General features: G+C 41.7%; 1 protein-coding gene across 4 annotated transcripts; it reads left to right on the top strand.

Annotated features, from left to right (window-relative positions):
- The first annotated feature begins 76 nt into the window (after positions 1-76).
- Positions 77-26811, top strand: TAF12 (TATA-box binding protein associated factor 12). Of its 4 annotated transcripts, XM_045859185.1 has the most exons (8): positions 99-204; positions 5068-5107; positions 13082-13166; positions 13889-14140; positions 15903-15980; positions 18600-18714; positions 24307-24395; positions 26335-26811. In XM_045859185.1, exons 3-8 carry the CDS (start codon positions 13095-13097, stop codon positions 26368-26370), a joined length of 642 nt encoding a protein of 213 aa, XP_045715141.1. In that variant the 5' UTR covers positions 99-204; positions 5068-5107; positions 13082-13094; the 3' UTR covers positions 26371-26811. The 4 variants fall into 4 exon arrangements, with proteins under 4 accessions (XP_045715143.1, XP_045715142.1, XP_045715141.1 ...); XM_045859186.1 differs by lacking the exon at positions 5068-5107 and having other exon boundaries at positions 91-204; XM_045859187.1 differs by lacking the exons at positions 5068-5107; positions 13082-13166 and having other exon boundaries at positions 77-204.
- The last annotated feature ends 511 nt before the right edge of the window (positions 26812-27322 follow it).

Genomic DNA, 27322 nt, shown 5'->3' with positions numbered 1-27322 from the left:
ACAGCGACCACGTGTCGGAAGGCAATCTGCGTCTGCGCAACTCAGGCGCGCGCCCGCAGGCCGGAAGAGCCGCGCGTTTCCGGGTTGGAGGCGGAGAGCGGTGCCGGAAGGACTCGGGGAGGGCCGAGCAGTCTGACCGGCTGCCGAGACGATCGCTTCACTGAGGCAGTCTCTGCATATCATGGGGAGATAGACCTGCTGCCTGTGAGTCTTGGGCCCTGGCAGTTGAGGAAAAAGAGCGGGAGGAGGGAGTCAGGACCCAGACCCACAGTGGGTCAGTGTTTGAAGAGGCAGATTGTTGAGACAGGACTGCGAGGAATCAGGCTCTTGGGACCGGACTGAGGGGATCGGGGTTCGGAGAAGACGCGGCTGTGGGGACCCGGGCTCCAGACCGGACTTAGGGAACAGGGACAGATGTGAGTTCTCTGGCACCTGAGAGAAAGCGGGCTGAGAGGGACAGGATTGTGAGGACCCGGGCTCCTAAGAGGAGAGTGGTCGGAACGGAACGGGGCGTGAAGACACCGGCTCCTGAGAGGTAAAAGCGGAGCTGTGAGGACTTGGACTCCTAAGAGGCACAAGTGGGACAGTGAAGACCCGGGCTGCTAAAGATTCAGAAACAGCAGGAAGACTTATATTCTTGAGGGGCAGAAACAGTAAGGGAACTTTTGGGTTTGGGAGGAACAGGAGCGGGCAGTTAAGATGGGCTTCTATGGGGACGAGATCGGGGCTTGGAGACTCCGAAGTACCTGAGGGAACAGGGCTGTGAGGACCCGAACTCCTAAAAGCAAAGAGTTTCAGGGGCCGTGGCTGTGAGATTAGCCTCTAAGGGAAAGAAAGAGAATTCGGAAAACTATGGTGATCCGTGTGCTTTTCCCCCCTCATATTCTCTGAGCCCAGAGTGGTAAAGGATGTATTCAGGAGAAGACTTCGTTCTGCCTCCTTGGCTTTTGGCAGCTTTTCTTGCGTCAGATACTTAATCTAGGAAGGCCACATGCATTATTCTTGCGAAACTGATGTGAAGTTGAAGCAGTTTGAACTCAGTTACGTACTTGACAAGTGCTTTAAATTCCATTCCACTCAACCCTGGCTGAGTACAAATCTCTACATCGCATACAAAAGAATGTCAGAGATGGAACAGCCCGATAGATAATCTTTTTAAATTCCTGTTTTACGTGCAAAGAGGGCTTAGGATCGCAGTGGAGCAATGCTGATTAGATCATGAGTTTGGTGCCGTACCCTGCTGGACACAGCAAATAGAAGATGCTTGGTTAAAAAAAAAAAAATGCTTGGCTAATATCCCTGAAAACATGCTTCTCGAATCTGCTCTAACTTCAAACCTAAGAGGGAATTTTCACAGATTCTACTACTTTATTTTTAGTCTTGCTGTATTCACATTGATACAGTGAATGTCACTACCAGTTAAGAAACCTTTCAATGAAGCCCGTCCCTCCCTCAAAAGATGTCGTAAGCCATTTAAAAGTTGCAGATAAGTACACTGTATCCTGTAGTTTTAGCATAAGCTTTCACTGGACATGGCTGCTTTTAGACCGGGTTGGCAGAGAGACATGGACCAGGCACTTCTCTTCTTCAGTAATATCTTGTCCTGAACCTGCTCAGGCTAACCAGACAACATCATAAGCACTCTCAAGTATTTTTTAATTTTCATTGATTTTATTGGGGTGACATTGGTTGATAAAATACAGTTCTCAGGTGTACACTTCTGTAATACATCATCTTTATATTGTGTGTCCACCACCTGAGTATTAGATCCTTTAATCACCACTTACAGCCCCTCAGATTAGATATTAGTCCCATTGTACAGATAAGGACATTGGTTCAGAGATTACTTTAAGTACCTTGTCTAAAATCACATGGTATTAAGTGGCCCAGCCCAAGTCAAACCCAGTTTTGTATTTGATTAATTTTTTTCTACTTTTCTATGTGGATTCCTCTTCATGTTTGTTTGCCCATCAGCAAAATGGAAGTAGTAGTTTTACACAGCATATCATTGAATGAACTCACTCCTCCTCCTTAAGACTCAATGCCAAGTACTATAACTTACTAGGGTACTTATGTAGTGTGGTATTTGAGGAGAACTAAATTCCTATGTTTTTATTTTTATTACTATTTTTCTTTTTAAATTTCTGTGTTTTTAAAGAAACATGGATATTCAAGATAGAAAAAAAACAGGACCTGAACAGAACTTTTTAGGAGGCCAAGAAAGGCCAGTTTGACACAAGGGCTTAAATTAGATTTTTACAAGTGTAACATAACTAGATGATTGAGGAAATTGGCGTAACTTAGTTGAAACTGTTTTTTCCCAATGAGTTAGCCTATGCTATTTGCAGGTGCCTATACTGTATACAAGTGATCAAAACTTACACCAAATTAGGAGATTAATAAGTATGTCCATGCCACCATTTCAGAGTACTTAATGGTTCAATGATAATTTATTACTGGATTAATAGCCTCACCTTCATCTACAGAATGTACTTATTTCACTCCTTGGTGGCTCTAACATTGATTGAATCATTATAATAGGATTTCGAAGTACCTGATCAGAAAATCATTGTGTTAGAGTAGAAATGAACATGGAACATTCTACTTTTGACCCGAGGTCTTTGGGGAAAGCTCCAAAATACTATGGAGGCAGCATGTCAGCAGTGCTTATAGTCTGCAATGTGAAACTGGTGTGTTAGAGACAGGAGACAAACTTTGAACTCTGTACATATGAATTTAAAATCTTACCCTAATTATTAGAGCTGGAAGGGACTTTAGAATTTGCCTGGTCCTGCTATGGAAACACTGGTCACAGGGAGCTCACTTAACTCAGTGGCAGAAGTAGGATGGTACCCAACCCTCCTGAGTTGGGTCTTCTCCAGTCTCCTGCTGACCTTTTGCCATTAATGTTTTATTTCAATCCATTCTTTTTTTCTAATGTCTACAGTCATGAGAATGGTTATAGGACACAACCGACACATATCAGAATGGGTGAAACCTTTTAGTTTTAAAACACTTAAGTTTATAACTAACATTTAGAAGAGGAGAGCATATATATTAGCGAACATTGAAAACATGTTCTCCTTTGTGCTTACTGTGTACCACTCACTCTTTAAGTGCTTTAGATACATAAATTTTGTGAATTGCCACAACAGTCCCATGAGATATACTTTATGATTAACTCCATTTTATGGATGAGGAAATTGAGGCATAAAGAGATTAGGCAACTTGCTCAAGGACATAAGTTAATAAATAGGTGGCAGAATTGGTACTTGAACCCAGATACTGTCACCAGAGTCCATGCTCTTGGCCACTGTATTGTACTGCCATTGTATTAAGTCAAAACCACTTAAATACGCTCCAACTAGTTAAAAAACGAGTGGAGAAAACTAATATTTCTCTTGCTTTCAAGTCTCACACACTGCAATTAATTGATTCTTTTTGGTTCATTTAGGCCGGGAAGTGAAGCCAGCGAGGAGATAAACAATCAGATAGAAAACCCAGCCATCAAGTCAAATCATGTACCACAGTGGCCTTTATGCCATCAGGCTGGTAGTCCCCTTGTCTCCGAATTTTGTGTAGATGATAAGTTCCTAAATGTTTCAAAGATAAAAAGGTGTTAAAGATAATCTGATCTTCTAGTCTCTTATTTTCTTCATTAAAAAAAAAATCTGTTAATGGAACAGATGCCCAGAGAAGGCCAGGTCTTGTAACTACTGCAAGGTCTCCACTGATTTCTTACCTTCTGAAAAATCAGATCCTTTTAATACAATAATAGTGTTGCAACTGGATTTATGTTTGAGGAACAAAGTTGCTAAAAGCAAAAGCAGGGCTTGTCATCCTCAGCCTTTCAACCACAGTTTGAATGTGATAGGCTGTGGGGAGGGAGAATATACTTGGCTATTTAATTGAACTTGCAGCCGTACAATATTGATTACTGGGGCATGGACTTTCTGGACTTTGGGAATCTCATCATGGCACATGATTTCCATGTAGTAGGTGCTAGTCAGGATTTACTATTATAATTGTCCTCTCAAACTGTCCCATAGTTAATGCCTCTGTTTTTTATATAGCAGTACATCTCTATCTTTTGGCATTTTAAGGATGCGAGAGTTAGAAATTTGAGTAGCCCAGATGCAATCATTCTAAGTGACATAATGGAATTCAGGTTATTTACAGTCACTTCATTCCACTGTGCTTGGTCAGCCTCATCCACAATAGGGCTTGATGAAAGTTGTCAGTAAACAGGTCATTTGAATGGAAAGTCATTAACCATTCTGATCAAGCTGTGATATTTTTATTTTTACATTTTCACATAATAAAATTCTCCTTTTGTGGGGTATGGATCCATGAGTTGTAACAAGTGCATACAAGGGGGGACCCAAAAAAACCCAGAATTATCTCCTGGAGGGTGGGCCCCTTGTAACACAGGGTTCCCCTGCTAGGTGAGTGTTCTAGGAAACCATCTGTATCTGTACCAGCTGGTGGTGTTGTGAGAGGTTGCATTTGGTTTCAGTGATTTTTTTTTTGAAGATTCAATGTGGTTAACCATTTCATGATGGGTGATTTACGACTGTACATGCCCACGCAGCACTGAGTGATTAGCAGTTTTTGACCAAAAATGGCATGACCCCTATGCCCCAACCACTCTGTTCCCCCTAGCTCATGCTGAGCAACTTTTTTTTTTTTGTTTCCCTGGGTGAAAAAAGTCCTCAAATGGAAATGTTTTGCTGATGTGGAAGAGATGAGACAAAAAACAACAGAAACCCTGAAAGGCATCAAAATCAACAAGTTCAAAAACTGTCTTAAGCAGTGAAAAAACCTCAATAGGTATATTGAATATGTTGAAGGTGACTGAAGTTGAAACATGTTAGAATAAATACACAATTTTTTATAAATAAATTCCAGGGTTTTTTGGGTCCCCCCTCATACTGTGATGTAAGCACCGTAACACTCAGGTTACCTAACAGTTCCACCACTCCCAAAGTCTCCCTCATACTGCTCCTTTGTAGACAAACCCTCCCCCACCCAAACCCCTGACAACTGATCTGTTCTCCATCCATATAGCTCCACCTTTTCCAGAGTGTCATATAAATGGAATCATACAGTAAGTAACCTTTTGAGTCTTGTGTCTTTCACTTAGCGTAACACATTTGGGATTATCCATGTTGTTGCATGTATCAGTTCTTCCTTTCTGTTGCTGAGTTGTGTAGATAAACCTAGTTTGTTTATCCATTCACCAGTTAAAGGGCATCTATCTGGATTGTTTCCAGTTTTGGGCAGTTATAAATAATGTTGCTATGAACATTTACATACTGATTTTTGTGTAAATACAAGTTTTCATTTCTGTAGGGTAAATACTTGAGAGTGGAATTATTGAGTCACATAAGCGCATATTTAACTTTATCAGAAACTGCCAAACTTTTCCAGAGAGACTGCATCATTTTACATTCACATCATAAATATGCCTATTTCAGTTGCTCCACATCCTCTCCAAAACACTTGTTTATTTTATTTTATTTTTTAATTTTAGCTGTTCTAATAGGGATTTAGCGGTGCCTCATTGTGGCCTTAATTTGCATTTCCCTAATGACTAATGAATATTGAGCATCATTTCATGTGTTTATTTGCCATCTATATATCTTCTTTGGTGAAGGATCTCTTCATACATTTGCCCATTTTTTATTAGTTTTTGTTGTCTTTTTAAATTTTTATTTATTGATTTTTAGAGAGAGAGGAAGGGGGAGAGAGAGAGAAACATCAATTTGTTGCTCCACATATTTATGCATTCATGTGGTTGATTCTTGTATGTGCACTGACCTGGGACTGAACCTGCAACCTTGGCGTATTGGGAAGATGGTCTAACCAACTGTGCTGCCCAGCCAGGGTGGGTTTTTTCTTTTCTTATTGTTGGATTTCAAGAGTTCTTTGTATATCCTGGATACAAGTTACTTGTCAGATATGTGATTTCTAAATATTTTCTCTTAGTCTGTGACTTGCCTTTTTATTTTCTTTTGCAGAATAGAAGTTTTACATTTTGGGTCAAGTCCACTTTATTAATTTATTTCTTTTGTGAATTGTGTTTTTGGTGGTGTGTCTAAAAAGTCTGCCTGACCCAAAGTCATGATAATTTCCTCCTGAGGTTTCTTCTAAAAATTTTATACTTCTACATTGTTATATCTATGATCAGTTTTGAATTTATTTTTGTATAAAGTGTGAGATGTAGGTCAAGATTCACTTTTGTGGTTACCACTATACTCTTCGTTATACTTAAAAACAGAGATCGGTATTACCTGTTTCTTCAGAGGAAACAAACCACGTAATAGTTTAAAAAACTTTTTTTAAAGGTTTTATTTATTTATTTTTAGAGAAAAGGGAAGGGAGGGAGAAAGAGAAGGAGAGAAACATCAATGTTTGGTTGCCTCTCAAGTGCCTCATACTGGGGGCCTGGCCAGCAACCCAGACATGTGCCCTGACTGGGAATTGAACAGATGATCCTTCAGTTCACAGCCCACACTCAATCCACTGAGCTATACCAGTCAGGGCAGTTTTTAAAAATTTTCATAGGTAACTTATATGCAGATAGTACAGACTTTTGGGTATACAATAAAAAGTAAGTATAGTAGAAAATTTGGGGTATACAATGAAAAGTAAGTTTTCTCCCACCTTGGTTCCATAGACCACCCAGATACTACCACTACCATTCTCCCACCTCCCAAGGCAACCATTGTTATTGGTTTCTTATATATCTTTCCAGGAAGAATTTATGCATTTACAATTATATATTTGTGTGTTTTAATAAATAATAGCAAATTATTCTCACTATTCTATACCTTACATTTTTACTGAACAGTGTTTCTTGGAGATAATTTCATGAGTTTCCTCTCATTTAAAAAAAATGGCTTTATTGAGATACCTTTCACCTGTACAATTCACTCATCTAAGTGTATAATTCAGTGTTTTTTTGGTACATTCAGGGCTGTGCCACCATCACCACAATCTAATTCTCCCTCACCTCTCAGCCCTAAGCAACCACCAATCTAGTTTGTGCCTTTATATATCTATCTATTCTGGACATTTCATATAAATGGAATCATATAATATCATACAATATGTCTTCTGTTACTGGTTTCTTTCAGCATAATATTTATTTTATTTATTTATTTTAGAGGGGGGAAGAGAGAAAGCGGGAGAGAAACATCAGTGTGTGATGCAGATACCGGCCCGCATGTCCACAGTGTTCACATGGACTCCGAGTCCTGTGGGGGAAAAGGGGCAGCGCGACCACTCTCTCAAGGGGAGAGTGCCCCGACCCTTGCCTTGACAGACTTTTATTGGCTTCATTTGCATAGGAATACAGGGCGTGTATATATACACATAAAGCTCATCAGTCATTGTCAGGCAGTAATGGTCAAACAATAGATAACATTCAAAGAACTCTGAGGGCTAATTATGAGTCAGGGTCAGAGGGCCATAAAACTGGGGAACAAACTCATTTCATGCTTGGACCCTTATCATTTAAATTGAGGGTATTAGCAAAGTAGGTTTCATAGGATTTTATGCATCCTTTCTTAGGCTTGATTGCCCTAGGGAACCCGCCCATTCCAGAACAGGGCCCCACCCACCTCAGGCATTGTTTCAGGCTTAAGGCATTGTTTCAGGCTTAAGTCAGGCAGGGGATATAAGGCAGCCAAGAGATTAGGAGACTTCTTGCAGACAGAATGAGGACTCAGGCTATGTCAAAGCCGAGGGGCAAGAGTTCATCACCCCCTTTATAGCTCCCCCAAGTCCTTTCCTGTGGGCCCCTTTTCGACCGTGCCTGTCTTAAGTTGTCCCTCCTTTGAGGAATCTTACCCATCATTGGCTAACCAGTCATCAGCCTGGGGGCAAGCAGGGGACCTCAGTAAAAGGGGGCAGAGGCAGTGCCCCTACAAGGAAGATAAGCTTTGTCTCCTAAGTGGCTTATGGTCCCAAGGTCTTTTTACTCAGCCACGAGGGGCTGCAGTTTCTGAAACCAGGGCCAGGGCACTTCCCAACAAATGTGTGGTTGCCTCTCAAGTGCCCCTCACTGGGGACCTGGCCCACAACCCAGGCATGTGGGAATTGAACCTGCAGCCCTTTGGTTCGCAGACCTGTGCTCAATCCACTAAGCCACTCCAGCCAGGGCTCAGCATAATATTTTTATGGCTCCCGTTCTTTCTCAGTGTGTTCCATTATATAGTTATACCCTACTTAGTTTAACAATACCACTTTTGATGGACATTTGGGTTGACATTTCTTGTATGTATAGTATTCTATCACATACAAGTTGCTAATATAAATAGCTAAAAATGAAAGTATGGGATCAAAACAGTAGATACTTTTAAAATTTGGGTACATACTACTATCTACCCAAGTAGCCCTTTATAGTGACCTGTAGCTAACTTATATTCTCTTCACCCCCCAAAAATACAAAATGACTTTCTCCATAAAGTTTTTAAACACAGTATGTATAAAACTTTTTCATCATTGCCAAATGGGGAATAAGAGGTAGCTCATAGTTTAAATTTGCATTTCTATTATGAACTAGAATAAGAATTACTTTATTATTTTTTTAAGTCTTTTTTTTTAAGATTTTATTTATTTTTAGAGAGGGAAGGGAGGGAGGGAGAGAGAGAGAGAGAAAGAGAGAAACAGAAACATCAATGTGCAGTTGCTGGGGGTTATGGCCTGCAACCCAGGCATGTAGCCTGGCTGGGAATCGAACCTGGGACACTTTGGTTCCCAGCCGGCACTCAATCCACTGAGCTATGCCAGCCAGGGAATTACTTTATTATTTTAACAGCTATTTGAATTTCTTTTTCTTGTGCTGTCATACTTTTTGTAATTTTGGGGGGGGGGTAGTTGGGTGTTTATTGATTTGTAGATAATTTTTGATAGTTTGTCTTTTGTCATTTGACTTTATTATGTTTGTTGCCATGTAGACATTTTTTATTTTTATGTAATTTAAATATCAGTCTTTTCTTTTATGGCTCCTGAGTTTTAAATCATCTTAAGAAGAATTACAGTTACTCTTGAGAATATAGTTTTCTAATTTTTAAAAATCAAGCCCTGGCTGGTGTGGCTGAGTGGACTGAGCGCCGGCCTGAGAATCAAAGGGTCTCTAGTTCAATTCCCAGTCAGGGCACATGCCTGGGTTGCAAGCCATTTCCCCAGTGGGGGGCACCTGAGAGGCAACCACACATTGATGTTAGTCTCCCTCTCTTTCTCCCTCCCTTCCCCTCTCTAAAAAATAAATAAAATCTATTTTTAAAAATTGAGACAATTTTAGATTTATATGCAGTTGCAAGAAATAATAAAGAGGGATCCCTGTACACTTTGCCCAGTTTTCCTCACTGGTCACATTTTGCAAAACTGTTGTGTAATACAACAACCAGGATATTGACATTGATACAACCTACCGATCTTAACTCAGACTTCCCCAGTTTTTGTTTGTGTGTGTGTACACAACTTAATCACTTTTTTCATTTAATCCGTCACTATAGTCAAGATACTACACACCTCCATTACCACAAGGGTCCCTGGTATTGCCCTTTTATAACCCACCATCCCCTCATCCAACCTCTGACAACCTTAGTAATTTGTCCCCTATTTCTAAAATTTTGTCATTTTAAAAATGTTATATATAAATAGAATCATATAATATGTGCTCTTTTTGGATTGGCTTTTGTTCCACATAATTCTCTAGAGGTTTATCCAAGTTGTGTGGTTAGTGTGTTTCTTTCTATTGCTAAGTAACACACATATTCTATGGCATGATGGACTACAGTTTGTTTAACCATTTACCTGTTGAGAGACATCTGAGCTGAATCCAGTTTTTGGCTATTACAAATAAAGCTACTGTGAACATTTCATGCACAAGTTTTTTTGTGTAAGCATAAGTTTTCATTTCTCTAGGATAAAGCCTAGGACTATAATTGCTGGGTCATATGTTAGTTGCATGTTTAGTGTTTTTTTAAATCAATTTTACTAAGGTATAATTTGCCTACAGTACAATGTAGATATTGTAATTTCATGGTTCTATGAATTTTTTTAAAATCCTCACTCGAGGATATGTTTGATTTTAAAGAGAGAGGAAGAGAGAGAGACAGAGAAACAACCTCCCACACGCACCCCAACCAGAGATCAAGCCCACTACCTTTTGGTATACGGGGTGACTCTCCAACCACTGAGCTGCCTGGCCAGGCCCGGTTCTATGAGTTTTGATAAATGGGTACAGCTATGTAGGCATCACCCCACTGAAGATACAGAACTTTCATATTACCGTAGAAACTTCCCTCATGCCTCTCTGCAGTCAGTCTCTGCCCTATCAGGAGGGATTAGTTTTACTGAAGATAGAATTTCATGCAAGTGGAATTGCCTCCCCCCCCCACTTAAATATCTTAAGATTCATCCCTGTTTTATGTTTTAGTATTATTTGTTTCTTCCTCTTTTTTAATAAGCTATTTCTTAAAACAGTTTTAGATTTACAGAAAAATTGCAAAAATAGTAGAGTTCCCACATACCCTATACCCAGTCTCTTCATTACTAACATCTTGTGTTAACACGGTACATTTGCTGTAATTAATGAACCAATATTGAAACATTACTGTTAACTAAAGTGTATAATTTATTCAGATCCTAGTTTTCGCCTAATGTCCCTATTCTGTTCTAGGTTCCCATCCAGGACAGCACAGTACATTTAGTGTTCGTGTGTACTTAGGTTACTCTGAGAGTGCATGCTTAGATTTTCAAGAAGCTGCATACTGTTTTACAGAGTGGCTATACCATTTACATTCCCACTAGCAGTATATAACTGATCAGGTTTTCTACATCCTTGCCAGCATTTGGTGTTGTCATTGTTTTTTATTTTAGGTATTCTGATAGGTATATAGTTATATCTCATTGTAGTTTTAATTTGCCTTTCTTTATTTTTAAAAAGATTTTGTTTATTTTTAGAGAGGGAGAGAAGAGGGAGGGATGAAGAAAGAGGAGAGATACACTGATGGGTTGCCTCTCACATGCCCGCACGTCGGGACCTGGCCTGCAACCCAGGCATGTGCCCTGACTGGGAATCGAGCCAGCAACCTGGGTCACAGGCCAGCATTCAGTCCACTCAGCCACACCAGCCAGGGCTAATTTGCCTAAGATATTTATTTATTTATTTTTAGAGAGAAGGAAGGGAGGGAGAAAGAGGGGGGAGAGAAACATCAATGTATGGTTGCCTCTCACATGGCCCTCACTGGGGATCTGGCCTGCTGCCCTGACTGGGAATCAAACCGGTGACCCCTTGGTTCACAGCCTACGCTCAATCCACTGAGCTACACCAGCTAGGGTTAATTTGCCTTTTTTTAATGATTAATGATGTTGAACATCTTTTCATGTACTTATTTGTCAACTATATATATTCTTTGGTGAAATATCTGGTCACCGCTTTTGTCCATTTTTTAATCAAATTACCTTTCTTTTAAACTGTTGAGTTTTGAGAGTTCTTTACACATTCCAGGCATTAATTGGAAATGTAGTTTGTATTTTCCCCTAGTCTGTAGCAGATAGTACCAAACCCTATACATATCATGTTATTTCCTACACATACTTTCCTATGATAAGGTTTAATTTATAATTTAGGCACCGTAAAAGATTAACAACAATAACTAATAAAATAGGACAATTATAATAATATAGTGTAATAAAAGTTGTGTGAATGTGGTCACTCTCCCAAAATATCTTTTTGTACTGTACTCATCTTCTTTGATGATGTGAGATGAGATGGTGACACAGTGCCTACGTGACAAATGAAGTGAGGTGAATGGCGTGAGCATTGTGGCATAGCATTAGGTTGCTCTACGGGTAGCTTGGACATGAGCGCTGTGATACCAGAACAGTTGATCTGATAGCCCAGATGGCTACCAAGTGACAAACTGCAGGCAGCATATACAGTGTGGATATGCTGGATAAAGGGATGATTCCTGACCTGGGCACAAGTGGGTGGAACAGCATGAGATTTCATCATGCCGTGCAGAAGGGCATGTAATTTAAAACTTATGAATTGCTTATTTCTGGAATTTTCCACTTAATGCTTTCAGACTGTGGTTAACTGAAGCTGGAAAGTAAAACCTGGGATGAGGGGTGGGGAGCGGACTACTGTATTTCTATGTCAGCCGTCTTTTGCTCTCCTGATTCTTGCAGTGGTAGCATTCGGGGGCAAGGAAGAAAGCATAGAACTTATGTGGTTAAAAAAACAAACAAGCGGTCCTGAGACCCTGCCGTCCCCCTCAGCCAGCTCCTGGCCAACAAGTTTCTCTTGGTAATGTAACCAGTGCACATAGTTGCTTTTATTAGGGCAAGCCAGGGGAAGATGTCCTATTAGAAAGTTAGAAGGTGTGTTGGGGAGGAACTCAGCAATAGGGGCAAGAGTAGAGCAGATGCAGATACCCATTCTGGTTGCTAAGCTTTATGAAGTTCTGAAAACCATTGCTTTGAGTTCTGCAAGTTAAAATTCCACAATTTTGCCTGGTCAGTGTGGCTTGATTTGTTGGAACATCGTCCCATGCACCAAAAGGTCATGGGTCTGATTCCTGGTCAGGGCACATTACCTACATTATGGGTTTGTGCCTGATTTGTGCCTGCATTGACTGACATGTGGGAGGCAGTCAGTCAGTGTTTCCCTCCCATCTCTCTCTCTCTCTCCCCTCCCCACCCTTCCTTTCTGTCTCTCGGAAATATTTATATTTATATATATATAAAATAAAATTCAAAATAAAATAAAATATAATAAAATTCCACTGTTTTGGCCAGTTATAGTATTTCATATGCTGCCAGTTTATCCCTAACAATAGAATATTCATTTTATAGGAAGAAAGTCTGTTATTATAATCATGAAATAATTTTAAAAGTTGTATATGGAAAAGATGATGTTTTTCATGGTGCCCAGTAGGGATATGGAGATACGCTTCTCTGCATTCCGTTTGCCTGGATCCTGGTTGGCGAAGGTGTACCAGGCCGTGGAGCTGAAGTGGTTCTGTGGCAAGGGTGGTTCTTGATGCCAGTTGTTCATTTACAGGTAGCTTTTGAAAATGGCTGCCTCTCATTTCACCGGGCTCACAGCCGTTGCTGACGTAATTAAAGATCTAGACACTCAGATAGCTGTAAGTAAGCGCTTTGAGGCCACTGTGGGAGGAACTTGGCGAATGTGCTTCTGATTTGTTGTGATACCAAAGCTGATGTCACGAATTCAAGCTCATGTCTCTAAAACTCTGCAATTTCAGCTACTCCAGGCTAGGGACTCTGCATGCACTTAAAGATTGCTAACACTCAGAGAAAATTTGCTCTTGATGGCAAAAAAAGACTTTCACGATTGCTAAAAATTGTGTTTATTAGGCATAGCCCTGACATAGAGTTAAGCATGTTTTGAAATGTCAAAGTGAACTAATCTGTCTTCTGAAGTTTTGTGATTGGATTTTAGGTATGTGACTGTGCCATAATTTCTTTGAATTTAACATTATTTGATGTTCAATAATAGTGCATGTAGTACTTAACCATGTATTCTCTTTTTACAAAGTCTCCAAAAATGGCTTGCTCATTCTAGTTTATTTTTGTACAAAAGATTCCGCATTTCATTTACTTACTTATTTCACTTTGGTGGACTGTGTCATTCAGCTTTTGGAGAAGAGGTGGTTTCTAAACATCAGGTGAAAGCAATGAATATTCTTCATTCCCTCCATTTTTAGTGTGCAGGTATCAAATGGTTACCATCTTTTATATACTAAAGACCTTTCAAAGTCTGATAGGCCACATAGAATTTCACTTTCAAAACTTATCCTTTATTACAGGTACATCTGGGGCTCATTTTCATGTTTTCGTTCCACAGTTGATTGGCCTCGGTCCTCATACCTCCAGAAAGAAACAGGATCTTGATAAGCTCTATGAGCTGAAGTCCAAAGCTCGGCAGATTATGAACCAGTTTGGCCCCTCAGCCCTAATCAACCTCTCCAATTTCTCATCCATAAAACCGGAACCAGCCAACACCCCTCCGCAAGGCTCCATGGCCAATAGCACTACAGTGGTTAAGATACCAGGCACTCCTGGCTCAGGAGGGCGTCTCAGCCCCGAAAACAATCAGGTATCATCCTCTTGCTTTTTGCTCTCTGTGGTCACCTCTCATCTGTTTCTTGAACCAGTGGCACTTTGAGAGATGTCCATCTCAGATGCTGCCTCTTCCCCTCAGTCAAAAAAGGTCTTTTCCCCCCCTTGGACTTCTAAGTTCTAAATTCAATGATCATGTGCAACATTTATCAATTTTTACTTATAGTATTTATGTGTGTCTACCTGCTTATATATATACACATATCCATACACACATTAAGACAACACCTTACCTATGACAAGTTTTTATATATTTGTATGTAAATGTGTGTGCATATGATTATTTGATAAAATAGTTAAGTGAAATAATAAAATAATGGATTCAGTATTCATTATTCTTATAATAAAAGTACTCTTGCTTTCAGTCTTTTCTGCTTCTAGTTCCTCTAGCTGCTGCCATTATTAATTTTCTGCAGTGATTCTAAAGTCATCTGCCCTCTTGCTGTTCTTGGTCCTGATTCTGTCCTGCAGAGCCATAAGAAATAAATTTTATCTCTTGACTTGGGCCTCCTAGGCTGGGTAGACTAGGATGAGAGGACATTTCAAGAGAGTGGGAGGAGGGCCTAGCAAGGGTGAATGGGGAGGGTTGGGCAGACAGTCAGACCAACCTGTGTGAATGTGGAGTTTACCACAGAACAGGAGATAAAGTTATGTGGATAGGATTACAGCAAAACATACTGGGCCTATACTAATCAGTTTCCACTGGAACTTTTAGTCAAAAAGTCTTTGCAAATATTAAATAGAAGAGTAAGTAATATAATCAAAACAGTATATCTTTGGAGGGTTAACTTGGCAGTAAAGAGACCAGAGAGCTAGGAAAGGGGTCGACTGGCAGAAGACCAAGTCCAAGACTTTTACAGTAAATCAATACATATGTTGAAGGCTTGAATTAAGTGCTAATGGTAGAATGGAGAAGAATGGATAGATCTGAGACATCATTAACAAATGTTTATTTTTAAAAATATTCAATTTTTCCTTATTTCTAAGTTATTCATGTTTATCACAGAAACTTTAGAAAAACACAAAGAATAAATAGCCAATAATTCTACTACCTCTCATAAATAACTATGGCTAGCATTCTAGTGTGTGTCTTCGATCATTTTTAATCATATATATATGTGACATGACATTTCCCCTGTGAAAGAGAGATAGTTGTACGTACTTATGCAAAGATTTAGTTATATGAAGATGAACACGTTCCCTGCCCTCAGGGAGCTTTCAGCCTATTAAGTCAGAAACGGGTTAGTTTATAAATGAACATAATGATAGAAGGGTATACAGGGTACAGTAGAGGCCAAAGGAGGAAGTGACTGCTTTTACCTGAGCAGGCTAGAAAAAGCTTCAGAAAGGAGGCACCATGAGCCAAGCATGTAGGAAGAAGGATGGAAGAGCATGTCCAAAGGCAGCAGAGGCACTGTACGATCTGTGGTGGTCAGAAAATTGTAAATTACTTAATGTGGAGGGAAACTGAGACACGGTGAGAAAAAGAGATGAGACGGAAACTGCCTGATAGGCGTTGGCCTCTCTTCCAGACTGCTCTTCCTGCCTTGCCCTAGGCTGCTTCAGTCTTGAGAGTACAGTCGTAGCAATACCAGCAGGCAGGCCAGACTGTTAACTCCTTGGAAAGCAGAAACTAAAGCCAACATATTGACAATCTTCCTTCATCATAAAGTAATGAGTTTTTGGTTTGTTTGTTTCCTTGATACTTGGCTGAAAAATCTTCTCCCAATTAACTCTAGGTATTAACTAAGAAGAAATTACAAGACTTAGTGAGAGAAGTGGATCCTAATGAGCAACTAGATGAAGACGTGGAGGAGGTAAGGTGGTCGGGTACCTCGAGACTGTCCCTGAGAGCCAGAAAAGAGTAGTGGTTACAAGCACAGACTGGAGAGCCAGACAGATCTGACTTCGCAGCTTGGCTCTGCCACTTAACAGCTTTGTAGCTATGGACAAGCCACTTAAGCTTCCTGATACTCAGCTTCCTCCTGTGTTGGTAGGGCATGACATTATTTATCTATGGGGTTACTGTGAGGGTCCCATGGAATAGCTTAAACAAGTCACTTTGTACCTAACAGCTGCTGCTACTTTTACCTGGCAAAAAGAACATAGTCTGCTGTTACAGGCAATCACTTTCAACAATCTTAGTTGCTCCTAGAATATTCCTCCATGTTTAAGTATATTACTCAAAGTAATATACTTAACAGATATTCTTATTTTCATTCTTTTTCCTTTTTTAAAAAGATACTCTTTCATTCATTCAAAAAATATAGAAATTTATTTTTAGAGAGAGGTGAAGGGAGGGAGAAAGAGAGGAAGAGAAACAATGTGTAAGAGAAACGCACATAAATCGGTTGCCTGTCCCATCTGGGGACCAGCCGACAACCCAGGCGTGCACCCTGATTGGGAATCACACCAGTGACCTTTTGGTTAGCAGACCCCGCGCTCAATCTGCAGAGCCTCACCAGCCAGGGCTGATTCACTAATTTTGTAATAGTCTATTGACTTCCTTTTATGATAGATGTTAATTTTGTTAAACCATTCACATACATGCCGTACACTCTCTCCTTTCCCTCATTTTTCAATAAAATTTTATCACCATTATTTAATGACGCAAAAATCAGTATTTACATTAGTCTGACTGTACAAATAATCTATCGGTTTACGTCATCCCCCATGTCCCCGCCCCAAGATTTCAATCCCAGAAGACGCCATCCTCCTGTGGTCTCATTGATGTTAGTCCACTTGCATCAGTCCCTGCTAGATCCTCTTTGTCGTCGTGGGATCTCTTGTTTCCTAGATCACACATCCTGTTTTTACATTATTCCCTTTTTTTGTTAAAGCACTTTTTTTTAAACTTTCTACAGAAGGATAGATGAAAGGTAAATGTCTTAAATTGTCTACATTCTAACCTGACACTTGATTTTTAGTTTGGCTGTATTTAGAATTCTATTTTGGAATGTTTTTTTTTCCTTTGAGCTGTGAAGGGATTGCTCTATTATCTTCTAAAAATCGCCTATTAAGAAGTCTTAAGCTATTCTGATTCTGACCCTGTTGGGGTCTTATCTTTCTCCTGTTCTGAATTTTCATATGAGCCTTAGTATGTTTATTTTTTTATTTGTTGTACTGAGTTTTTGAAGGCTTCTTTTATTTTAGCAACTTGTGTGCCTCAATTCTGGGATGATTTTGTGTGTTTTGCTTTGATTTTGCCTTTGCTGAGGCATATGTAATGATAGGGAAAGAAAATACAGGTTATAAAAACAGTATAACTCCATTTTTTTGTTTTATTTTAACCAGAGGGAGAATATTTGCCCTTTTTGTATAAATGGGGGGGGGAGGTTTGAAGCAGCACCTTTATTAAGATATAATTCATGTACCTATGAAATATACAGTTTGTTGGGTTTTAGTATGTTTAGAGTCATGCAACTGTTAACACAATCGACTTGAAAACATTTTCATCTTCCTTAAAAGAAACCCTTGCTCATTAGTAGTCACTTCCCCATTTTCTCCAGGCCCCACAGCCCTGGCTACTAATATATTTTCTGTCTTTATATATTTGCCTATTCTGGACATTTCAAATACATGGAATCATAATATTTGGTCTTTTGTGACTGCCTTCTTTCACTTAGAATAATGTTTTAAGATTTCATTTACTTTAGAGAGAGGGGAAGGAAGTGAGAAAAAGAGGGAGAGAAACATCGATGTGAGATAGAAACATCGATTCGTTGCCTCTTGTACTGCGCCCCCTGACTGCACCCTTGACCAGGATTCAAACCAGCAACCTTTTGCTTTGAGGACTGATACTTAACCAACTGAGCCACACCAGTCAGGGCCGTGGCATGATGTTTTTAGCTTCAGAATTCTGATTTTGCTCATCACACAGTCCAGGATTAATTTATAATGAAGTGGAAAGAACCCAGAATTTGGACTCAGAACCTCGAGGTTGCACCCTGGTTCCACTGCTTAGCAGTTGCATGGCCACGAGCAAGGTAGTCTCCCGAAGTCCTAGCGTCCTCTACTGTAGAATGAGGACAGAATTCACGCCCCATTTCTTTTTACAGGATTATTATAAGGACTAGGTAAGACAATGGAAATAAAGCTGCTTTAAGAGACTGTGAGTGAGGAATAATGATGACGATGACTCACTTTGGTTTTCCCACCTAATTCAGAAGACAGTGTAGGGAGAGGGATCTGGCTGGTTGATGCCTGCTGGGTAGAAAGTGCAGAAAGCTCATCCTCAGGAAGGTGTGAACTGCACTCCGCCTGCTTAATGAGTTAATGTGTTTCTATTGCCATTGCCACTCCTCCTCCGCACCTTAAGCCAAAGGCTGATTATAGGCCCTCTGATAGAAAGCCTGACTAAAGCTGCGGTTGTCCCAGCTACAGGCACTGACCTGACCAAGGATGCGGTGACTCTCCCATACTTTTGTCTTCCCCAGATGCTGCTGCAGATTGCTGATGATTTCATCGAGAGTGTGGTGACAGCGGCCTGCCAGCTTGCTCGGCATCGCAAGTCCAGCACCCTGGAGGTGAAGGACGTCCAGCTGCACCTAGGTATGTGCAGGTTCTCATTTCCCCCTGAGGCGTCCACGCTACTGCTCCTTCAGGACCGTCAGGAGCAGTGTAGTCAGAGGAACCTTCGTGCCTCTGAGATTTGTGTGTTCCCTGGCATGGGGTTTGCCACTTTCCAGTTGTATCACCTTATCCTTCTCCCTTAATTTCTCTTAGAGCCCATTTCCTCATTGGTAAAGTGGAGCTCATAATATCCTCCTTACATGGTAATTGTGAGAACTATGGATTTGGTTTGTAAAATGACTGGCACAGGACCTGGCCCAAAGTAAGCGCTTAGTAAATGTAGTTACTCTATCTCTACCATTCAAATAATGGTGTTTCCCTTCCAGTTTTTGCCTTATATGGATTTTTCCCAAGAAAATGATAATTGTAATGCAAATATTATTTTGTTTTCTGCTTTCCTACTTAAGAGACACTAAATTAGAGCTTGGGTTTTTCTAGAAGATACTCATCTAACATTGATAACCATATTCTCTTCAAAATGAATAAGCCCCCCTCTGCATTGGTTATAGTGTGATCAAAAGGAAGCAAACCGTTGCTGCGACTGGTGTGGCTCAGTGGGTTGGGCATCACTCCACAAAGAAAAGGTCGCTGGTTCCTTTCCCAGTCAGGGCACATGCCTAGGTGGTGGGCCAGGCCCACAGTTGGGGGCATGTGAGAAGCAACCGACCCTGTTTTTCTCATACATCAATATTTCTTTCCCTTTGTTTCTCCTGTCCTTCCCCTCTCTCTAAAAAATAAATAATTTTTTTTTAAAAGAAAGAAAGCAGTCTGTAACTACAGAGACAGTCAGGCCCAGTGAATGAGGCAGAAGATTTTAAGGGACTGAGTACGGATCAGCCCATGACTGATACTGAAGGCTTACTCCCCAGTATCAAAAAGATATCTGAGGAGGTGCTGGCAGTCTAGGTAGAGTAAATGACACACTTCTGGTTAATGTTGCTGGTTTTAATAGCAAAGCACAGATAGTTTGATGATCAATATTATGTAACACATCCCCCAAACAGCAGCTTAAAACAATAACAGTTGTTTTGGTTCACATATCTGGGTGTTGGCTGGGCTTAGCTAGACAGCTCTGCTAAGGGCCTTCCTATGATTAAAGTCAGAGGGTGGGCGAGGCTCAGATTGTTTTGAAGGAAGGTGTATTAATCTCCAAGGCTGACATAATAAAGTACCACAAACTAGGTGGCTTAAAACAACAAAATGTATTTCCTCACAGTTCTGGAGGCCCAGAGTGTACAAGCAGGGTGTCACCAGGGTGTAGTTTCTTCAGTGCCTCTGCTGAAGAGTCTTTCCTTGCCTCTTCTTAACTTCTGGTGGTAGCCGGCAATCCTTGGCGTTCTCTGGCTTATAGCTGCATCATGCAGCCTGCACCTACATAACTCCAGTCTGTGCCTCCGGCTTCGCATGGCCTCTCGTGTGTGTGTGTGTGTGTGTGTGTGTGTGTGTCTTCTCCTCTTCTCCTAAGATACCAGTCAGGTTGGATTAAGGGTCCATCATACTCCACTCTGACCTCATCTTAACTAATGACAGTTGATCCTTGAACAACATGGGTTTGAACTGCATGGGTCCATTTATATGCAGGATTTTTGCAGAAATACACAGTCAGCCCTTTGTATTCTCCATTTTCATGCTGCAGATTTAGCCAGGCAAAGATTAAAAACGGCATTTTTCTATCCAAGGTTGGGAATCACATATGCAGAGGGCAGATATGTTATATGTGGATTTTCAAGTGCCCGGGGGTTGGTGCCCCTAACGCCTGCATTGTTCAGGGTTTAACAGTACATCTGCAACAGCTCTATTTGCATTTCATTCTGAGGTACTAGGGGTTACCTAGTACCTCAGACTTCAGTGTATCTTTTCAGGATCAGTTCAGCCCGTAACAGAGCTTCATCATGTCCATGTCTGATGCTAGAGCTAGGAACTCTCAAAAAGCTGGGACTGTGCAGGTTTCTCTTTGTCTCTGCCTCTGTCATCTCTCTGCATGGGCCTCTCATATGCAGCCCCAGGATGGCTGGACTTTGTACACGGCAACTGAGGGCTCCCAGAATGAGTGTCCCGGAATCACCTGGCAGAAACTTCACGGTGCTTTCCAACCCATTCTCTGAAGTGACACAGCCATCACTTCTGCTAAATTCTGTCCTCTGAGGCCATCGCAGAGGCCTGTCTAGGTTCAAGGGAAGGGAAGGTGAACTCCACCTATTGATGGGAGGAGTGTGAAGGAATTTGTAGACATGTTGAAAACCACAATAGTACAAATTCATAGAAACATAAAGTAGAATGGTAGTCACCAGGCGCTGAGAGAGGGGAAGGAATGGGAAGTTACTGTTTAACGGGTACAGAGTTTTGATGAAAACATTTTGGAGGTGGGGAGTGGTAATGGTTGTACAACAGTGTGAGTATGCTTAATGCCACTGAACTATACACTTAAAAGTATTTAAAATGGTCAATTTTATGTATATTTTACACACAAAACCATAACATTGAGAGTTTAGCATTGCTATTTTTGAAAAAATTTTGTATTTTAATTGTTGAAAATAAAATTGGAATGTCAGTTTATTCATTAAAGGTAAGAAATAATTATCACAGAGACTAGAAAACTCTACACAACCAGACATCTGTAGCAAGTCTTGAGGAAGCTGAATCATAATCAAAAGATGGCTTGCAGAGCGTGGGGAACTCGGGAACCTGGACTGAAACACACCAGGCCTGCTGCACACGCCCTCACACCTCTCAACAAAGATAGCCTTTGCCAGTGGAGCTGCAAATTCTTTTTTTTTTTTTTTTAAGTGATCTTAGAGAGAGAAGAAGGGAGGGCGAGGGAGAGAAACACTGGTTTGTTCCACTCATCCATGAACTCTTTGGTTGAATCTTGTATGTGTCCTGACCCTGGAATCGAGCCTCTAACCTTGGCCTAGTGGGATGACACTCTAACCCACTGAACTACCCAGCCAGGGTGGGGCTGTAAATTCGTGACTCCACTCTTCCAGATGGACTGGACTGCCAATGTCTGCTTCTGACCGGGTTTTCTGTATTTTCATAGTTGAATAACCTCCTCTTTGACAGAGTCTTTCGTTAGAAATGTGAATGTGCCCTGGCTGGCATAGCTCAGTGGATTGAGTGCGGGCTGGGAACCAAAGTGTCCCAGGTTCGATTCCCAGCCAGGGCACATTCCTGGGTTGCAGGCCATAACCCCCAGCAACCGCACATTGATGTTTCTCTCTCTCTCTCTCTCTCCCCCTGTCCCTCCCTTCCCTCCCTAAAAATAAATAAATAAACTCTTAAAAAATAAAAATTAAAAATAATTAAAAAAAAAAAGAAATGTGAATGTTAAATGAGGTAATGTATGTAGAATGGTTTGCACAATGCTGCTTTGTACCAGGCATTTTACTACGTCTAATCCACTAACATGATTGTTGTTATTAAAGTAATATCATATGAACTATAAATACACACAATTTTAAATATATTGCTACATGTCCTGGCTGGTGTGGCTCAGTGGATTGAGTGCCCACCTGCAAACCAAAGGGTCTCCAGTTTGATTCCTAGTCAGGGCACATGCCTGGGTTGCGGGCCAGGTCCCCAGCAGGGGGCATGCAAGAAGTAACCACACATTGATGTTTCCCTCTCTCCTTTCCTTCCCCTCTTTCTAAAATGTATAAATAAAATAAATATATTGCTACACATCCTTACATATATGCACTCACACCAGGTAACTACTCTCCTTCTTTAAAGTGACTTTGCGAATCCGCATTTTGATTCACTTTGTGTCGATTATAAAGCTTAATTCCCAGAGAATAAACTTAGTGCCCATTTCAAGTACTGACAATAAACAATATTAGCAGAAGACTTCAGACATTTTTATTTTCAAAAAAAATTAGAAGAGAGCTCTATATAAAATTATTCTAGAACCAAACATGAATCATTCATTGACTCAATATTTAATGTGCATTAGACACAAATTTTAGCTATGAAACCACTTCTATACAATTTTATTTGAGTAAGTGGCTGCCTGGGGCAAAACAAATTTGCAAAACAAATGTTTGAAGTACTCTAGGGAAGTGTGATAAAGAAGTCCCCTTGTAACTCTTTTAAATAGACATTCATTCTGTAAAAAAGTCTTGTGTGAGTGCAGGTGACCCTTGAATGACACAGTCTTGAACTGTGCAGGTCCACTTATATGCAGATTTTTCTCAGTTACTGCCTACAGTACTGGAAATGTATTTTTTCTTCCTTATGATTGTAAGAGCCAGAAACCTCCGTTCTGCCCACCCCGTGACCTGCTACCTAAACTCATCAAACAGGCAATGGCCCGCAGTTAGCTGGGCTTCCTGTGCTCCCGAAACTCCTGCCCCTTATTTACTGTCTTAGCCTGCAGCCACAGTTCTTGCTCACCCACTGTACCTGGCCACAGAACATTCCCTGCTAAACAATAGGCTTGTGAATAATCTAGCATTGTGCAGAAGCTAGTCAACTCTAACCCTCTGCCTAGGCAGCTTACCTCATGCTTCACCTCTGACCCATATCTTAAGACTCAGCCCTAAACTCAGAAAAACACCCACCCTTGTACCCTCGCTGCTGCAGTCTGCTCAGACTCAGCCCGCTTGTTTAGCAGTTTACTGATTAAATCTGAGAAGCTCAGTGCCTGTTCTCCTGTCATCTCTCCCCTCACTCCGCCAAACCTAACAATTATTTTCTTAACATTTCCTTTCTTGAGCTTACTCTATTGTAATAATACAGTATGTAATACATAATAACATACAAAATTAGGTTAAGCAAGTGTTTATTCCATCGGTAAGGCTTCCGGTCAACAGTAAGCTATTACTAAAGTTTTGGGGAAGTCAAAAGTTATATGCAGCCCTGACCAGTGTGGCTCAGTGGGTTGGACATGGTCCCACGAAGCAGAAGGTCACCTGTCCGACTCCTGGTCAGGGCACATGCCTGGGTTGAGGGTTCGGTCCTCGGTTGGGGCATAAACAAAAGGCAACCAATCAATGTTTCTCTTTCACGTCATTGTTTCTCTCCCTCTCTTTTCTCTCCCTTCTCCTCTCTCATATAAATAAAAAATAAATATATAATAAGGGCTTTCAAAAAAAGTTATATGCAGATGTTCACTGGGGGTGCTGAGACCCAAGTCACACAGCCCCACAGTGAAGCAGCAGAGCTGAGACTTGGCTCTCCGCTCCAGAACACTAGGAACGCTTTTCTGTCCCTGCTGTTCCTCTGGGTTTGGTGGGAAGGGTTACTTTGAGCATAGGAGTAAGACAACTGAAGAAACAAATCACTTTTGTTTTCTGTGGAGCTTCATGGAGACTCTAGGACTCAGCACCCACAGCTTTGACTCATTTACCCCTTTTGTCCCTGCAAGAAGATCAGATGGTGTGGTGGGACACCTTGGAGACACGACATGGGATTCCCCCGTTTGTATTCCACAGAGTCCTTCTGCAGGGTTCCTGTTCCTTAGTCTAGTTGATTGCTTAGATTCATCCTCCCTGACCCTTGTCTGAGCATCACACTGCACCCTGGCATCGCCTTCCCAGTCTCCTTATCTCTGTGCCGGCCTTTTCCTTGCAGAACGCCAGTGGAACATGTGGATCCCAGGATTTGGCTCTGAAGAAATCCGACCCTACAAAAAAGCTTGCACCACAGAAGCTCACAAACAGGTGAGGAGCCAGCAGAGCCCCGGGGCAGCCACAGCTGACCCTCGAGCTGTGTCTCAGGGGCATGCGCACAGCTCCCATCACTGCAGCTGTCACTCCCCCTCACAGCCTGCTCCACTCTGGACCACAGGGCGGAGAGGTCAGAGGCAGCGGGGCTCCATGGGAGACCGGTCACGTATTTCCTTGGTGTTTGACTATTCCCACAGTGGGGTCTCTGTTTGTTCTGTTAACTCTGATGGGCATCGCTTAAAGCTGTGGAATCTAGGTTCTTCTAATATGGATGGAACTCGTCCCTGCCCAACTCCTTAATGAAGTCTTCCGTCATTGTCGGTGACTTGAACATTACTTTGGCCCTGTGACTGAGGACAGGTTAAGGAATGCAGAAGTGTGCTGTACTTGGGGTGGGAGGCAGCGCCCAGACTGCTCTGCCAGGCATTCTGGGTTCTGTCCCAGCTTAACCTTCATCCTCTGTCTCTCTCACCAAGGAACAGAGAAGTCAGTCTGGGAACCTAACGCCGCTTCTGCTGTGGAGCACATTGTCCCTGTCATTGGTCAATCTAGTGGCAGTGGTGCCTCCCTTGACAAGGCTATTGTCTTTTCTGTCTTAATTTAACTGGCCACTCTGATTTGAGAAGTGAGCTTATTCTGAGCTTGACAGGCACACCTGGGCCATCTTGGCCAAGCGTCCCTTGCTTTCCACAGCACGGGATCTCTGGAGCGGGTGTGTCTCCCGAGCTCACCGAGGCAGCCCTGTGAGGAAGCCTCAGCAGCCCGGATCAGAGGAACACAGTGTTCTTCAGAAGGGAGTCCTTCCAAATAAGAGATGGTCACTTTGTCTCTGCTCCCAGACTATCCACTTTTTAGCCGTATATGGATAAACAAATATAATGTTGCCACAGTCCTTGGTCCAAAACAGCAAGCAAAGCAATTCAGCAATTTGGGCGGGGCTGGTAATAGTCAATTTGAACTCCGTGATCTGACTCTTTCCCTGATGGGCTGTGGTACCAGTCGTTGGTGTGAGTATCCTTTGTGCAAGTCATCCAGTGTGAACTGGCACAGGCTTGAAACGAAGGCCCTTCTCCTGTTGTCTGCATCGGCAGGGAACAGAGTGGGTGTGGGTGGGGAGCCTCGGAAACATGCTCTGATGGCCTTTCCCTAAGTCCCCAAAAGGCAAGAGCTGTCACCTTCTGCTTTTTTTTTTACAATGAAATAATTTATTACAATTTTGAAAGGCCTGTCTTAAATAAAGGCAGTTATTAAAGGAATAGTTACTGTTCCAGCTAAAAAATAAGTAAATTCCTAGAAGTGACAGCTGTTGTAGCCAGTTGTGAACCTGGAAAAAGATCACGTGACAACACCAACAAGAGCATGACAAAAGAGGTAAAGGTGCACTGTTAGTGTACATCTCTTGAGTGATGATCAGATTCATAGAATGGTTTATTTAATCAAGACATTTAAAAATACTAATTTCCTTGATATGCTTTCGAAGGAAAATCTTTCCGCAGCTGCAATTTGTTAGTAAAAGGAACATATTTTCATTCCCTTTGTCCAAGTAGGACTAAACTACTTATGAGCCAGTAGCAATCTAAGGAAGTAAAAGAAGGCAAACCTTGAGAATCAGACCTAGAAATAGACACCTTGCACATCGATGTGCTAAATAATCTTATGTGTCACCTGCTTTTAACTTTTCTGCCATCCTGCTAGCCTAGAGCAGTTTGTCCTTTGGTGTCCTGGGTAAGCATTGCTGTCCTGAGTAAGCATTGCTGCAGCCCTGCAGACTGTCCTCGGGTTAGACGGAGCCTGCTGAGCTGGCCTGTGCCCGTTGGTTCCACAGGTCTCAGCCTGTGACGTAGACCACGCCAGGCTGCCTGCTGGCTATGCGGGATGTTCCAGAAAGTTCCTGACCCTAACCTGTGTGTTGCTTATTTCTCTCTCCTTTCAGAGAATGGCACTGATCCGGAAGACAACCAAGAAATAACACATGGAAAGGTCAGGGAATGGACAACAATGTATTTGGAGATACTTGAGCTGAGACCTCAGCCATCTCATCCTTGGATTTTTTTTTTAATGCTTTACAGAGAAGCATATATTTTTTATTAACAGTGCAGCAATATCTATAATGACTGAGAGGATCTGCCAAAAGAATAAAGCCTCCTTCCCTCACTTTGGCCCCTTTTCCCTGCCGTCTCAAAGAGGAGCAATGTATCTTCCAGAGAAGATTTTATTTGTGGTTTATTATATAAGTGATTGAATATGGGACAAAGCGGTATGGTCTTGTTTGGTGAGACAGTATTAGCAGGATTTGTAGAGGTTTCTGTTTCCTTCTCCCTTCCCTTTTTCCCTGTACTTTGTAATGTCAGTGTTTATATGAATATGACTTTCATTTGCTTTTCCAGAATAAAGAAGTTATTAATGGAAAGACACAGGGTGCATGGCCTACAGCCTTTGAAATCCCAGAGGGAGTTGGGAGCAGCAGCGAGGCTGGACACAGCCCCCTAGTCAGCAGGTGGCAGCAATGTTACTCGCTTCTCTGCCTAAGAAAAGACCCGGGGATTTTCCAAGACTTTACTCCAAGGAAGGCTGTACCTTCCGTAGAAGTTTGAGTGCACTTTCTCTGCCATAGAATTGGGTCGAGTGACCTTCTCTCGTGAGCCCAAACTGAAGAGGCATCCTGGTTTTGACAAAGCCTTCACTGACCTGCGCTTCCGGAATTCCTAGAGAAAGCTGTGCTCATCCTGGGCCCGAAGAAGGGATGGCAGTAGCCTTGAGGAAAGCCTGTCTGCTCTTAGTTGCTGGTATCTCTGACCCTGGTATTTTCACCATCCTGCAGAGGAAGCCAAGCCCCCTGAGGCCTCAGGGTCATGACCTTCAGTGGCACCTAGCTTCTTTCTGTCCTGTGCCCAGCATAGCCCTTGTGGATCATGAAGGCT

The sequence above is a fragment of the Phyllostomus hastatus genome, unplaced genomic scaffold, assembly GCF_019186645.2.
Source record: "Phyllostomus hastatus isolate PE091 unplaced genomic scaffold, TTU_PhHast_1.1 phas_scaffold_182, whole genome shotgun sequence".
NCBI classification, from domain to species: domain Eukaryota; kingdom Metazoa; phylum Chordata; class Mammalia; order Chiroptera; family Phyllostomidae; genus Phyllostomus; species Phyllostomus hastatus.
The sequence above is the reverse complement of the archived record's forward strand: the minus strand, read 5'-3'. Positions and strand labels throughout refer to the sequence as shown.